This window comes from Cryptotermes secundus, unplaced genomic scaffold (assembly GCF_002891405.2).
Source record: "Cryptotermes secundus unplaced genomic scaffold, Csec_1.0 scaffold250, whole genome shotgun sequence".
Lineage (NCBI taxonomy): Eukaryota > Metazoa > Arthropoda > Insecta > Blattodea > Kalotermitidae > Cryptotermes > Cryptotermes secundus.
In genome coordinates this window covers 1,152,475-1,167,072 of record NW_019738873.1, presented here as the reverse complement: position 1 = coordinate 1,167,072, position 14,598 = coordinate 1,152,475, and the positions used below count along the sequence as shown (strand labels likewise).

General features: G+C 37.8%; 1 protein-coding gene across 4 annotated transcripts in view; it reads right to left on the bottom strand.

The window, feature by feature from the left end:
• Window positions 1-5,016: 5,016 nt before the first annotated feature.
• The window catches only part of LOC111871101 (neurofibromin), a 93,357-nt gene continuing 83,775 nt past the window's right edge, over window positions 5,017-14,598 (bottom strand). For all 4 annotated transcript variants that reach the window (XM_023863899.2, XM_023863900.2, XM_023863901.2 and 1 more), the window contains 2 exons: window positions 12,029-12,162; window positions 5,017-9,198 (listed from right to left, as the gene is read on the bottom strand). In XM_023863899.2, coding sequence (XP_023719667.1) covers window positions 12,035-12,162 — 128 coding nt within the window. In that variant the 3' untranslated portion in view covers window positions 5,017-9,198; window positions 12,029-12,034. The remainder of the gene's footprint in view (window positions 9,199-12,028; window positions 12,163-14,598) is intronic.

Genomic DNA, 14,598 nt, shown 5'->3' with positions numbered 1-14,598 from the left:
TGTGTTAAATGGAACGCATGTGGCAATCAAGTTATACCATTTCAAGACAACACAGCACGTGACGAACACCATGGTTTTCAGTTAAACTTTGTAAGCCTACAGTGTAATAAGTGAGTGATAAATATATTTTAGTTTCCCTTAACCTTTCCCTTATTCAGACCAAAATGTGTGTAATTTGGGCAATAGTTTCTTTTTATGTTTTTTCTTGGGGTGGAGTGAGACAGTCCACTTGGTAGGTCGGCCACTAATTGGCCTATTGTAGCAGCCCCGGTTGATAGATGATGAACGTGGAGCAGTAATTGAAATGAGAATTAGCAGGGGAAACCGAAGTACTTGGAGAAAACCTGCCCTAGTACCATTTTGTCCACCACAACTCCCACATCATCTAACCTGAGCTGAAACCTTGGCCACTACAGTGGGAAGCCGGCAACTAACCGCCTGAGCCATGGCACGGCCTAACTCAGGCAGTAAGTAAGAGAGAAAACTCATTTTCTGTATCAACTGAACGCTCATAAGTGGGGCTTTCATTTAGTATACCATTGGCAACATTTGATGATGCCTTGATTTTAATCTATGAAATACTGTATAGCCTGATTTATCCATTTTTTCAAAATATCTCATTGTTCTTTAATTATAATTTTGGGAAATTTCAAATTGAGACACAATATGAATGATTTTTATGAGATACATATTTTTGTTTAACTATTGGTTCCATATTCATGATTGTTAGTCACTTGGGTTGAAGATTACACTACCTCTACACAACGTTAAAAGGAAAGGCAAAAAATGAATTGGAGAGGTATATTCATTAGTTTATTAATATTAATTTTTAATTTAAATAAAAATATTGTCTCAGAATAGCTATTTACAACTTGTAAAGCATGATTTCTAACTTCTCAGTGGTGCAACAGGACTCATTTTCAGTGATAACATGTATGACCCATTGCAGTTTTGTTTATCCACATTTATATGCAGTTTTGAAGCTGGAATCCACAAAATGTCTGACAGCGGAGGATACATGAAAGATCACTTACAGCACATATGCAAGCCACCACTTCCTTTCATATTAACAAGTTACACACTGTCATGAAAACCTCAAATCTTACATGCTTCAGTTATGTTTATGAGTATATTTGTACGCTCACAAAGTGGCATTTAGTAGCTATAAGGTGTAACATATAACCTGGGAATTCTTGTGCATCTGTACATGGAGTTTCTGTCTCACAGGCACTGTGCACAGATGTTGTATATTGATACCATTAATTGGGATTTGGCCACACAACATTATAAAATTTCTCAGATCCATTTAATATATTTATGTCCTGGTTGAGTATTGTAATTGCTCTTATAGGCTGGAATGATTTACAATCAATTTTCTTCTGTTCTTTTGCAGTGATGATGTAGATCAGCACAAAAACACGATTAAACATTGTGTCTGCATTTTTAAGCTCCTCAGTATGAAACTGAGTTACTGATTAAGCTGCTGGAATTTGAAGTTAAACCTTTGGAATATGAATCAAAGAGAACACAGATTGTGTGTAAGGATTGTTTCAAGTTTATACTATGTGTGTAAGAAGCATCAAGATGTACATACACACTAAAAACAATCTTGTATGCAAGAATTCCTTCATGTGATCATGGCAGTGTTATATAGAGCTCTCTTTACATGGTTTATACTCTTGGTATTTTTGATCTTGCTTGTCCTTCGATTAGATGCTCGTACTCAGTGGAACTGGTTCATTGTGTTTGTCCCATTATGGGTTTATGACACTATTCTTCTTATTTATGTGCTGTTTAATATGATTACTGTCTGTATAAACAGCCATGACAGAATGTCTGTTGTGCGGAGAAAAGTATGCTACATTGTGGCTGTCATATTTAAAATGGCAACACAGATAATTTTATGCCTGAAATTGGAGTATCCTTCATGGAACATTTCCATTATTTTTGTTATGCTTCCTATGTGGACTTTGTTGCCAATTTTGCTTATACGTGTGTTAATTACGTTGGTAATTGAAACCCGTTATTAATAACTTGTATTTGAAAGAATGTTATTTGAGTATTTGATGAAGGGGGCTGAGAATTATTCTCACACCTTAATAAAACCTGTAAACTAATTAAATACCACCTCTGTTTATATTTTGTTAGCTTGTGCGATTATTTCTTGTAATGTCATTTGCTACAATTTCATTTTCATACAGCATGTTTGAACATGTCATTTTTATATCAAACTTAAGGTTATGATAATACAGTACCTGTAACAAGGTAACGTGCAGTTTTGTATATTCTGCTTCATATTACCAACAGTTAAATTAAAGCAAATTACTTCACATTAAAATACACATCTACTATGCATTTTCATTTTTCTTCCAGTCACCGAAGTCCTTGATTTTTGTATCAAACATGCTTCTTTTGGTAACCAGTCAGAGGTAGCTCTAGTGCAGCATGCAATATGATCTTATATTTCTGTATGGCAATGGTCTACAGGCTGGATGGCCCGTGTTCAATTACCGACAGTGAAAGCTTGTATCTCTTCTCCACAGCATCCAAAGCAACTGGGGCTCACCCACCTTCCTATAGTTGGTAAAAGGTAAAGGTAAAAGTTGTCTTTGTGCATAACAAATTAAGCACCATGCCATTAAGGCGTACATGTATGGGGAGTGGCTGTATAGATCCACATTTTCTTGACCTCAGCACTAGTTGAAGATGAGTGGTCATCTTCACACCCCTGCTGCTTTGCCCCCGGTACCCATTGGACAGGAGACTGGGTGGGCCCCAGAGCCGGTCCGGAAGATGTGGAGAAGAGAAAATTCTTGATCCTACCAGGACTCAAACTCCAACCCCTCGGTTGTCGAACCCGTAGCCAGTTGCTGACCATCTCCATCTAGTGTCAAGGTCAAGAAAAGTGGAGCTGTACCTCCACTCCCCCATTTCTCTTCATGTCATAGTGCTTCACTAATTAAGCACAGGGATAACTACATATCATAATAGAAAACCTTAAACTAGTAATGATTCTGCACAAGTAGAATTTCTTATTATTCCAACTAAAACTGATTTAGAATGGAAACAGCTTTAAGGTAAAAAGGTAAAGCTATCCCTGCAACAGGCCATGCAGGACCATAGAGTTATGAGACATTGAGGCTCCCACATTTTCTCTAGACAGTCAGCTCATAGATGGAAAGTTTAGGTAAACTGGAAAAAAATCCACCTCATTGGGACTCGAACCCATGACCTTCCGGCTTGTAGCATAGTGCTTCAACCATCTATGCAACCACAAGCTTGCAAGCAGCACAGTATGGGAATCACTGCTGTAGGGTCATTTGATATCATAATTTAAGAACTGGATACTCATAACGTATTCCTCTCAGTCACTGTGGAATCTGAAGATCCATAATTCCAAAATAAACATCTGCTTCTCATCCACCTTAATCTAGCCCATTTCACCAAACATTTTGCCTTCACTCGATTATTCACTCGACGTAACTTCTGCATGTCACCAATACCTGCCTGTATGCAGGAAACATCATGTGATGACATATACAGAAGTCATACATGCAAACAGCACAGAATGTGGAGCAATATGCAGAATGATTTAGAGTCAGAAAATGTAAACAAACAATTGTNCTAAACCCAGAAGACGACTTTCTTCATTGTCATCGCCGTGAAAACCTCAAAACTTACATAAACAATTGTCTAGTTTGCCACCTTTCAGAATTACAGCATTTCAAAATTTAGTCTTCATTTCTTCTGTAACTTTATGTCTCTTTTAACAAGAATCAGATGTGCATCTTTTGTCAGGTAATGTGACTGATTTGCTGGAACTGCACTGAGAGAACACCAGAGTCTATATTCAGATAGGAAGCAACCCAACTGAGCATATGTTTTAAATAATACACTGAAGTGTAAGTTAATTCATGCCACCTGCACATATTAGCTGTGGCAGACAATTTGCACAACAAAGGAAGTTTTGGATAATGTATGTGCTAATCCATCAACTAGCACTCACTGGGTTATATATTGCTATCTTGGAGTGCACTTTTAGTGTACACTGCATGAAGAGAAGTCTTATCCTCTTCGTGTACAACTGGTACAAGGGCGTTTTTGACTGGTGACTCAGTCTGCAGCCAGCTGCTCATGCTGGTTCCTCGCTTGCAGAATTTTCTACCCTGAAGATGGAGGTGACATGTTCCTCCGAAACATCAGTTCACACAAGATCTAAATGGGACCGCATCCCAGAATATGGTATGCTTCATCTGGTACAAGGGGAATCTTTGCCTCCAGTTCTGTTACTGACTTCTACATACAACTGTAGATGAACTAGACTTCATGTGCTGTGTATTGTGGACTGACGAGGCAACATTCTCAATGAGTGGAATAAACACTCTCAACAACCTGCATGAATGAGTACTGGAGAATCCTCATGCACCTGATGCTCTTCATTTCAACAAAGATTTAGTGCCAAAATTTGGGCTGGAATCTTAGATGATTATATAATTGGACTATACATGACAGAAAATCGTTTCAATGAAATCCATTACATGCTTTGTTGGAAAAAAAAAACTTTGCTTGGCTATATATTGTTGCTGTTTTCAGACATATATGACTTGTTATATTTTCTAACCAATTTTCATATGAACCCTTCATTTCTTTTTGTTATTGACATTCCTTAGTAATACATGTAACGTCAGAGCAACTGCACTGCCCATTTACAACTGTCAAAATAGTAAATAAACCAACTTAAACTTGATACTAAGTTCATACCAACACAACCAAAATGGTAATAATTGATTTCATTTACTGCAAATATAATGGCTTAACTTTCTTGAATTAGGTCACAGCATTTCTTTCACAAGAGATGTAGTGCTTATTTTACCCATACTCAGTTGTGTGAGCCTCATCTGTGAAAACTGGGTGTACATGAAGTTCAAGCTTCACTAGGGTTGGAAAGGCTTCAACAGCTGCATCATACACCCAGCAGTTTTACTGTGCATAACAGTAAATATATTGAAAATTAACTAAAAAGTCAACATTTTTTATTACCTTGCATATATATAAAATGCAATGGACATGAAGAGATGGCAGAACACTGAAGACACTGACTTGAAACATGATACAAATATACACGACTTGGATCAGCATAAACTATCTTACAATATACCATACACAAGAAATGTAGACTAGAACAGGAGGGAGGGATGGGATAATAATAAAAAATTAGTTTTATTGTTTGAACTAATCAGATCTTCACTTATAAAACATACAGTATTCTGTGCATTAAATGTTGCAGGTACTTCATCAAAATATCAAGTAGTATATGATTAAATCTGTATAATATATTCATGTATTAGTCACTAAGGAGAGTTAAAATGCTGAATAATCTATGAGAGCCATTTGGAACATCAAGGGACCTGAAACAGGGAGATACCTTGTCATGTATTTTATTTACCGTAGCATTAGAAAAGGTGGTCAGAGATTTGAGCATAGGAACTATATATAATGAAACAATCCAGATACTTGCATATGCAGGTGACATTGTTTTAATGGGCAGAACCAAAGGTGTGCTGAAAGAAGCAATTATAAACTTCAGTAAATCAGTGAAGGAAATTGGACTTACAATCAATCTGCAAAAAAAGCTAATACTTGGAAGTAACAAAATGGCCAACTAATTTAAGAATGCTTGAAATGGATGACCAGCAATTTGAAGGGGTGAGGGAACATAAATATCTTGGATCTACTGTAACAGAAGAAATTGAAATATTTCTATTAAAATAGAACAGATAATTTTAATGACAAGTTGAGCTAGTTATGGCCTAAAGAAACAATTAAATGGGAGACAAAATGTGATTTATATATGCTTCTTAGCCCTATGCTTACCTATGGAGGTGAAAGCTGGCCCCTAACAAGGAAGGATGAAAATATGCCATGAATCTTTGAAAGGATGTTAAGAAGAATTTCTGGCCCAATGAAGGAAAACTGTGTATGGAGATCAAGATGTAACAATGAACTTTATACATTACATAATGAGAGTGATCAGAATAGAGCAGTTGAGATGGCTGGGATAGGAGCAGAACCCTTGCAGGAAGTTCACTCTCCATAAACCAGAGGGTATTCAGTGATTAGGCAGACTGTTATCAGGTGGCTGGAACCAGATTTGAAGACAATGGGCATTAGAAATTGGAGCTGGAAGTCACAGGATCATGACCAATGGCAAGCAATCATAAAAGAGGTCAAGGTTCATCATGGACTGTAGCGCCCACAGAAGATGTGTTACTACAACAGAATATTCTGAGTTGCATACCACTGCTGATAGATGTATGCAATTCATACTCAGCATCTCCGTATCTGTCTTCCATATGGCTGATGTAGGTTTATTAGTGTATATTCTACAAAATATATGACATCAAAAGTCTCAATAAACACAAGTTCTTTCAATTAACAACATCATACGCACTTCAAGACTATAGTAGAACAACGACACACACAGAAGACATCAGCATAATTCTTATGGACAGAGGATCAAAAACCACAAAATTCTGTGCTTTGAAAAGAGCGAAGTGCTGAATGCAGACATGTTATAATGAGAAATCACTATACTTCTGCGCTAAACATGTGGGTCACAATTTTATGATGTACTTACTTCTACCAAATGCCCAAAGGTTAACATTTCCAATATGGAAGAGTGTTTATCATTCCTATGATTTATATCAAAGTAGACAACTTTGACAATATGGCATCAAAAGGGGCAACAAGCAAAACACCCACAATATTAGTATTTCAAATGTGTTAAGAAATATGTCTGCAAAATGTGCCTCTTGGATATGGCGAAATTGCAGGGATAAGCTAAGGAATTTCTATGAGAGTCTAAATACGATGTAACTCTCAACATAAAGTGGATGTTGGGGGACAGCTTCAGTACCTGTGTTATAAATAAAATTGAAATTTATCTAATTATGGAATTAGAGAAACCAGAAATATACTTGTAACTACCTATTCAAGGTAGATTTCAGCCTCTGTATCTGAACTCTGTAACAAGGAACAATACAACTAAAATATTTCATAGAAATTTGTACAAGATAGAACGTGTAATCACACTGGGGGGCATAACCAAAGTGGCGGTATCACCAAGGGCCATCAACAAAGAATATATATTTATTTAAATCCACATATAATTTGATTTACAGGAAATTAAGCTACTTAGGTAGTAACACTTCCAGACTTAAATTTGGGAGATCCCCAGTTTCAATCTCAGCCGGGACACCAACTATCCTGACAGGTTTTGTGGTTTTTCTCAATCCGTCCACATAAATACCACAATAATACCTTAAATTAGCCCATCCTTTCCAATTCCAAATCTTACTATCTGATGCTATACAGTCTGAGATACTGACAACATTGTTATATAAACAATAAATATACAAAATAAATGCACATACACATGTGTCCATGCATGTGTGTGTATTGAGTTGTGCTTGAGACTTCTAATAGGCTAATATGAACCGAAATGAAATTCATATATAAATGTTTAAACTTTTCAAGGCCAAATTATGTTTTTTGCATTCATCTCAGCAGAGCCCAAAGTGAGGTGTATTTCTTCCATAAAGATCTTCAGATGTTTCAAAATGGGATGGACAGACCTGTAAATTACAACAGGAGAAAAACTACTTAACAATGGACTGACTCCACTGGGATCAAATGTTGAAAAATTCAAGTGAAAAATAAATGTTCCAACAACCATGAAAGGGCTAATGTAAAGCTTCTATATATCAAAATTCATCAAACTCCATCAAATGGTTGGAGAAATAACCTTTATAAATGGCCACATTCATCCTCCATGTAAAGTAGTCTTCATTTTAAAGCCTACACATTCTGAATCTGTAACGAAATCACAAAATCATACAATTTCATCAAAGCAACTACAGTTTTTAATTGAGCAAGCCATTCAACAATTCACCTTCTTTTATCGTGTTGTCCAGAATGAAAACAAATGACCCCCTTCCTTTTCCTTCCGATATCCACAGTCATGCAAGGTATCTTACCCATGAAGTAAATATTAATGAGTCTGATATTTTCACACCAAAGAATATTTGATGTCCAACTTTCATCTTTGAAGCTGTGGTTTCTTAAATGTTACATTCTTTCATCCATTTCACAAAATATGATTATCACAAACTATAGAATAAATGTGGATACATATTTCATCCCATAATGCACTCATTTTCTCCAAAACTTTTCAATAAAAATATTAGATGCATAATTTGCAAGATGATCTATGAAATTAATCTGTAATGTCATGAATATACCACTGTCTATTTGACCTGTCTGTAGAAACTGAACATTTTCTCCAAAAACTAGACAATCTATGAGTTAACTGGTTAACCTTCCCTCTAAAAGTAGGCTTATGACATCACCTAGTTGTCTGTATATGTATCCCCCCCTACTGTTGCTAGGCAATGGTTTGGCAAACACATTCCCGTGGCAAAGAGTACACACACAACAATAGGATTGTTGTATGTGTCTTTTTCTATGTGGCCCATTTGGTAACAAATGAAAGTAGGTGATCAGCTATTCTTCAGAACTTCATGTTTCATTTCAAATCTTCACTGGATGTAGGTTATGCAGCATAGCATCTCATCTATCACACAGCTGTATGGCTCCTGGTGCAAATTACATGATGTACAGCTATAGCATAGACTGACTGACAACCATGCCAGATGCAATGTCTTCCACTAGCTGCACTCACCACGTGATTCATATTTTACAGGCCTACTTCTTGCTATCCCATTCAGACTCTGATGACAAAAATTTTGCATTAATGTTGTCATTCACAACATGTAAGAATCAAATGTGTGAACTATGGATGAGATATTGATCTCTCTCTTACCTCTCAGGTGACTCACCAGAGTAAAAAGGCTGAGAACTATTCTAGACACAAAATAGGATGTGGATAATTTGGATGAGTTCCTAATACAGTTGACATCTAGGGCAGTGAACACTGAGCATTTGTGTGTGTCTGTGAGTGAAAGAGAGAGGGGGGGGGCACAGTCAGTGTGGTTCCAAACAGCAGTAGCACAGGCAACGGAAATGATGGGTCCATATGCCCATCAGAGACACACTTCTCTATCGAGTCTTGCAGTCACTGTGGCTATGTCACCGCCGCTGCAATGTTTCTTGATGTCACATTGCCTCATCCCAGGCATCCTGAAATGAAGTGGAATATTAATACCCTGATCATAATCAAAATACAGCATAAGAATAATGTCTTCACTCCTTCAAATGACATGTTAATAGGTTCAGTACTAAAGACATTATTTACAGTAAATCTCCATTTCCAAAGATAAATTACAGATCAGTCCATGAGTTACAAATGACAAATAACATTTCTTGTATTTTGTGCACAGAGTGGGCATTTAAATGGCCTGTTATCATACGTGCAGTAGCCTTTTAAATCTGCACTATAGCTTTTCTGACCAGTTATTCTCTTCGAAATAAAGGGATGTAAAGAGAAACTAGAAATCAAATGACAGAAAGTATGCAAATAGCAAACAACTCTTAAACAAGGTATCTAAATGATAACGAAAGGCTACCTCCCTGCCACCTGTGAATATAGGTGAATATAAAATGCCAGGGATGTATGGAAACTGTTACAGGTGAGACATGTTATGGCCAAGTTTGGACTGCCATTACTAGTCATGAGTCGCAGCCAACATTCCCACACACACTGGGTGCATTTACTGTTAAATTTTTCTCTCAGCTTAATTAAACTGCCATGCCCTGAACACATATGGAGGAGTGTGTGCACAGTTTCACGCATTCTTAACCTCAGCATTAGATGATGGTAAGTGGCCAGCTTCATTCCATGACTGCTTGACACACAGAGAAAGATCTTCCTTGGAGTAAGCCAGGATGTCATGAAGACAAGAATAAAACCCTAATTTTATTTATAAGAGTGCATAGCATGTTTAATACCATGCTGTTTTGATTGATTAGGTGGTTGAACATAGCTTTGAATTCATTTAAGAAGGTTGAGAGCTGCTCTGATATGTTGGGTGACTGCAAGTTTGTGTGAGTAGTTTGGAATAGGGAGTCTGTTGATTTCCTGGAGTTGGGACTGGAGGTTGATTGTGGATTAAAGGAGGAAATTGGTTATTATTGTTGATGTTAATATTTGTGTTATGTGATTGAATGGAGTTTCATCTTGGTTGAATTGTGTTTTCTTCTTGCTTTTTGTAAGTTTTTATATATATTGCAACCTTTGTATAGACAGTGTCACGTAACTTCAAACAAGGCCCCACATTCCTAGTCAAATCCCGTGCACAGCTTGTGGTGGGAGGAGTTTCTTAACACTTGTTCTTCCACTGGCCATCTGTCACTTCTCACACCCTCCACCCCCTTGTCTGAAATTTTTCTTCTGCGCATTCAAGGTTACTCTTGGCTTTGTTCGAAGTTATATGACATTTGCTTTCCTCCACATAGGACACATTTTGCTGGAGTATTTGGATTCTTTTTACACAAGGTTGTGTTGTGTTCACCTCCACATTTAACACAAGTATACTGTCTTGCACAATATGTTCTTGTATGCCGTAGCACTGAAATCTTATGCACTGTACAATGCCGTTTTTCTTTCTTGGGGCTTCGACTGTTATTTTCATATTGCGTAAGTATTTAATTTCACATATGCTCTTAGTGTTTTCTTTAGGTTCTAGGTCGATGAAAAACAAAGGCAATGGTTCTTTTGTTTGACGATGCCTGACGTTTAGTATATGGTGGACATTATGACCTTGTTTTTCTAGTTCTTCTATTTCATCAATGGTTACTGAGTGATGTAGATTTCGTATTACTACTCTATAGATCTTTCTTCTCTGATCTGGTATGTATGATGTATTATTATTTTTTTTTGTTGGAGTTATCTGATTAATTTCCAATAGGATTCTGATGTGGTGACATTGATTTCTAATGTTTCATTTAAGAGTGTCTGCAGTAATACTGTTCTTCTATCACTGTAGCTAGGTGTTTTACCATTTCACATTAGTTTGTTACCCTGTATATATATTGGTGGGGGTTCAGATTCCCTTGGTTGTTTTTTTTAGTGTTTGTTGCTGTTTTATCTGTCTTGTTTGTTTGCCTTGAGAGCTCTTCATATTTGTTTTGGGTATTAAAGAGAGAGGGATTTCCTTCTGTTGCTGTTTCATTTGCCCTGTTTGTTTGCATATTCTTGTCTGAGAGCCTTGAGAGCTCTTCATATCTGTTTTGGGTATTACAGAGAAAGGGATTTCTTTCCATTGTTGTTTCTGAGGTTTGGTTAGATTGTTTCCTTTTCTTTGCCTGTTGCCAAGTGTAGGTTGTTCTTATTTCTGGCTCATCTTGGGTGCTATTTCTGTTACTGCTTGTTGATTGAGTTGTGTTAATTGTTGTTTGCTGATTTGTTGAAACTGGTTTGGTGATATTGGACCTGTGAACTGCTGTTGCATTACCTGCTGCTCTGGGTCTATATTACGACCCAGTCCTGGTGCTGTCCACATGCCAGTCGCCTCGCAGAAAGGTAGTTTATCAGTTGTTTTCTCTTCTGCAGTTTCAGTAGAAAACAAAATTAATTATTATATTCTAACACAATGCTAATTCTTCTTAGCCCACTTTCACTATTCATTGCTAGGTCATTGCTCTCATCAATGGTTACAGCTGTATAATGTTTTCTCTAGGCATATCCTGGTAACAAATCGCCAGCCTATGTATTCACGTCTTCACTCTTCGAGCTCCAGTACATGGCACACTATGTATTATTATTAGGAGATTAAGATAAACTGCAACTGTAATTCAGATGGAGGAGAGAAGGAATGTACACAAAATATTCATGGAGAAACTTCTTGGAAAGCAGTTGCTTTGAGACTGAGAAAATGGGAAGGAAGACAAATTTTAAGGTTAAAAGGTGGATAGAACTGGCTACAGTAAACTTTGGTATTAGCAGAGTTATTAGCAGAGAGAGTTAGTTAATTATACTTAATGTACACAAGTGCATTTATAAATGTCTTACCTCCTCTCATTTTGCACCTTCTGCCCCGCTGGTAGCCTTGCCCATACATTTGAAATTTCGTTGTTTAGTGAACGGAGACCTTCCTAACGAACTTGCTGACCCATCTGAGCAGCCGCCTACGTCAAGTATTGGCTCTGCAACACAGCACTAACTAATGAAACATGGACTATTTACCCCTTTTGTATACACAAAAAAATTTCACTGCCAAATCTTATGAATCTGGTGGCTGAGTAGTGGGCAGGTCACAAATTAAAATTTATCAATGAAAAAAAATACAAGTCAATACTTAGGTAAAGCTATCCCTGTAACAGGCCATGGAGGCCTATAGCACTGTGAGATGCCAAGACTCTCACATTTTCTAGACAATCAGCTCACAAATGGTGGTGAGGAGGTCAGCCTTACGCACCAGCCGCCCTTTACCCCCAGCAAGATTCCTGGTACTCATTTCTGTTAGAGGCTAAGTCGATCCCAGGGCCATAGTGCAGCTGGAAGAATTAGGTCAAATAGAAAATCCAATGACCTCATTTGTTCAAGTTCCAATGCAGTATCAAACTTTCTAACTCCACAATCATTTGCCATAAGAGACATTTATGAAATCAACAGCAAACTTAAAATATTAACCGTTCAGCGTGGTTTGACGTGTATGTTTCGTCAAGGTATTTAAATCGTCTGCGGGGGTTCGACGTCAATGTTTCATCCAGCTGCACACCTATGTTATAACGCCCATAATAATTGATGGTTTTGCTGTAGATTGTTAGATTTTTCGCTGGCCTGTTGTCAGGAGAACTATATTTAATGAGACACGAGTTTAGGAGCGCTAAGTCATCGTTACATATGCCTGTCTTGCAGCAAATTCCTGTTGCTTCTGGTAGAAGTTTCCTCATTCAAACTGTTATGAATGGCGTGTTTTCTTTCCTATGAAGTTATAAACAGCAGAGACGTGATATGTGCTGTGTTTATAATATCATATTGCCCTGAGCTGGCCACACTAACACACTCAATTGGAATTCTTAGAAGAGGGATGTCCAAATTTTATTCTTGCAAGATCGATTGATTTCGCACAGTACATGGCAGCCAGTTCTTAGAAAAACGCCACAAATTAAGGCAGAACACTGTGGTCACCCCCTGTGACGATACGGGTGTGTGTGGGGGAGGGAAAAGAACTCATTCCTTCATGTATTATCGCTCCAGTTGACTCCATTTTATCGTACTGACCTTGGTGGTCGTTTCGAGGGATGACCATAAATATTTTTTTGAGCCAGCTAAGCTCTGCTTTCGTTCACTACATACCAGCCANCTGTGTACAGTAGAATGCTTCAATGCGTACCACACTCCGCTCAAATTCTGAACCACCTGCTTCCTTTGCCGAGATACCGGGCGCTCATATTATAAGGCAAGGTTATAAAACCATCTTTTAAGATCATTTTAGTGAAAGTTTCATGCTTCAAGGCGTACGATACACTGCTCAAATTCTAAACCAACTGCTTCCATTGCCGAGATACCGGGCGCTCATATTATAAGGCAAGGTTATAAAACCACCTTTTAAGATCATTTTAGTGAAAGTTTCATGTTCCTATCTCATATAATTTAAGAACAATGATGAATAAATCATTTTTGAGCAAAATTTAAATGGACGGCTGAATATATTACCGCCGGAGAGACACGGCAGCGGAATTTAAATGACCACGCAAAAGGGTTAATACAAGAATCCTATTTGTTATAGGCTATATGATTCCAGAGAACGTAATTCCTTATTAAAAGATATAAAAAACAACTTATTATTTAGAAGAAACAGTAAAGTCCAGAGGTTTGTTATAATAAAGGGCAATGCAATTCATGCATATTTAGGCACTGACTTATAAGCAATGCATTACTAGTAAGGAGAAATCAAGAAAGCATACATCTGTAATTGATTCTACATATCATTAATAAAGCAAGGTAATAACCAAGGTAATTATAATGTCAACCATATCAGTGAAAAAGTTCTCAACAATCTTGATGGACAAATTAGATTAAGAAAGTCATCTTCTGGGTTTAGGCACTGTGTACTCTTCGTTTTGGCCGACGTTTCGGAGGAATGTAGCGCCTCCATCTTCAGAGCAGTTGAATGGCTTGGAATGCGGAGAGCAGTAGCTGTGGTGATAGGATGTGAAAGTTGCTGCTTATATACGAAGTAGGCAGGGGGGGGGTGGTTAGGGAGAACGGACCAATGGGAGCAGTGGGGAGCGATTAGGACCACTCAAGCCCCTATGCTGGTTTCGATATATGGACGACACCTTCGTCATCTGGCCCCACGGACCTGACAACCTGAAGGGTTTCCTGAACCACTTAAACAGTATCAACCCATGCATTCAGTTCACCATGGAAACCGAAAGTGAAGGCCACCTCCCCTTCCTAGACATAGATATTTACAGGAGACCCGACGGCTCTCTAGGCCATACAGTATACTGCAAACCCACACACACAAACCTGTATCTTAACGCCAAGTCCCATCATCACCCTTCCAGTAAACAGGCAGCTCTGTCCACACTGGTACATAGGGCCAGAGCTCTGTGCGATCAAGAGAGTCT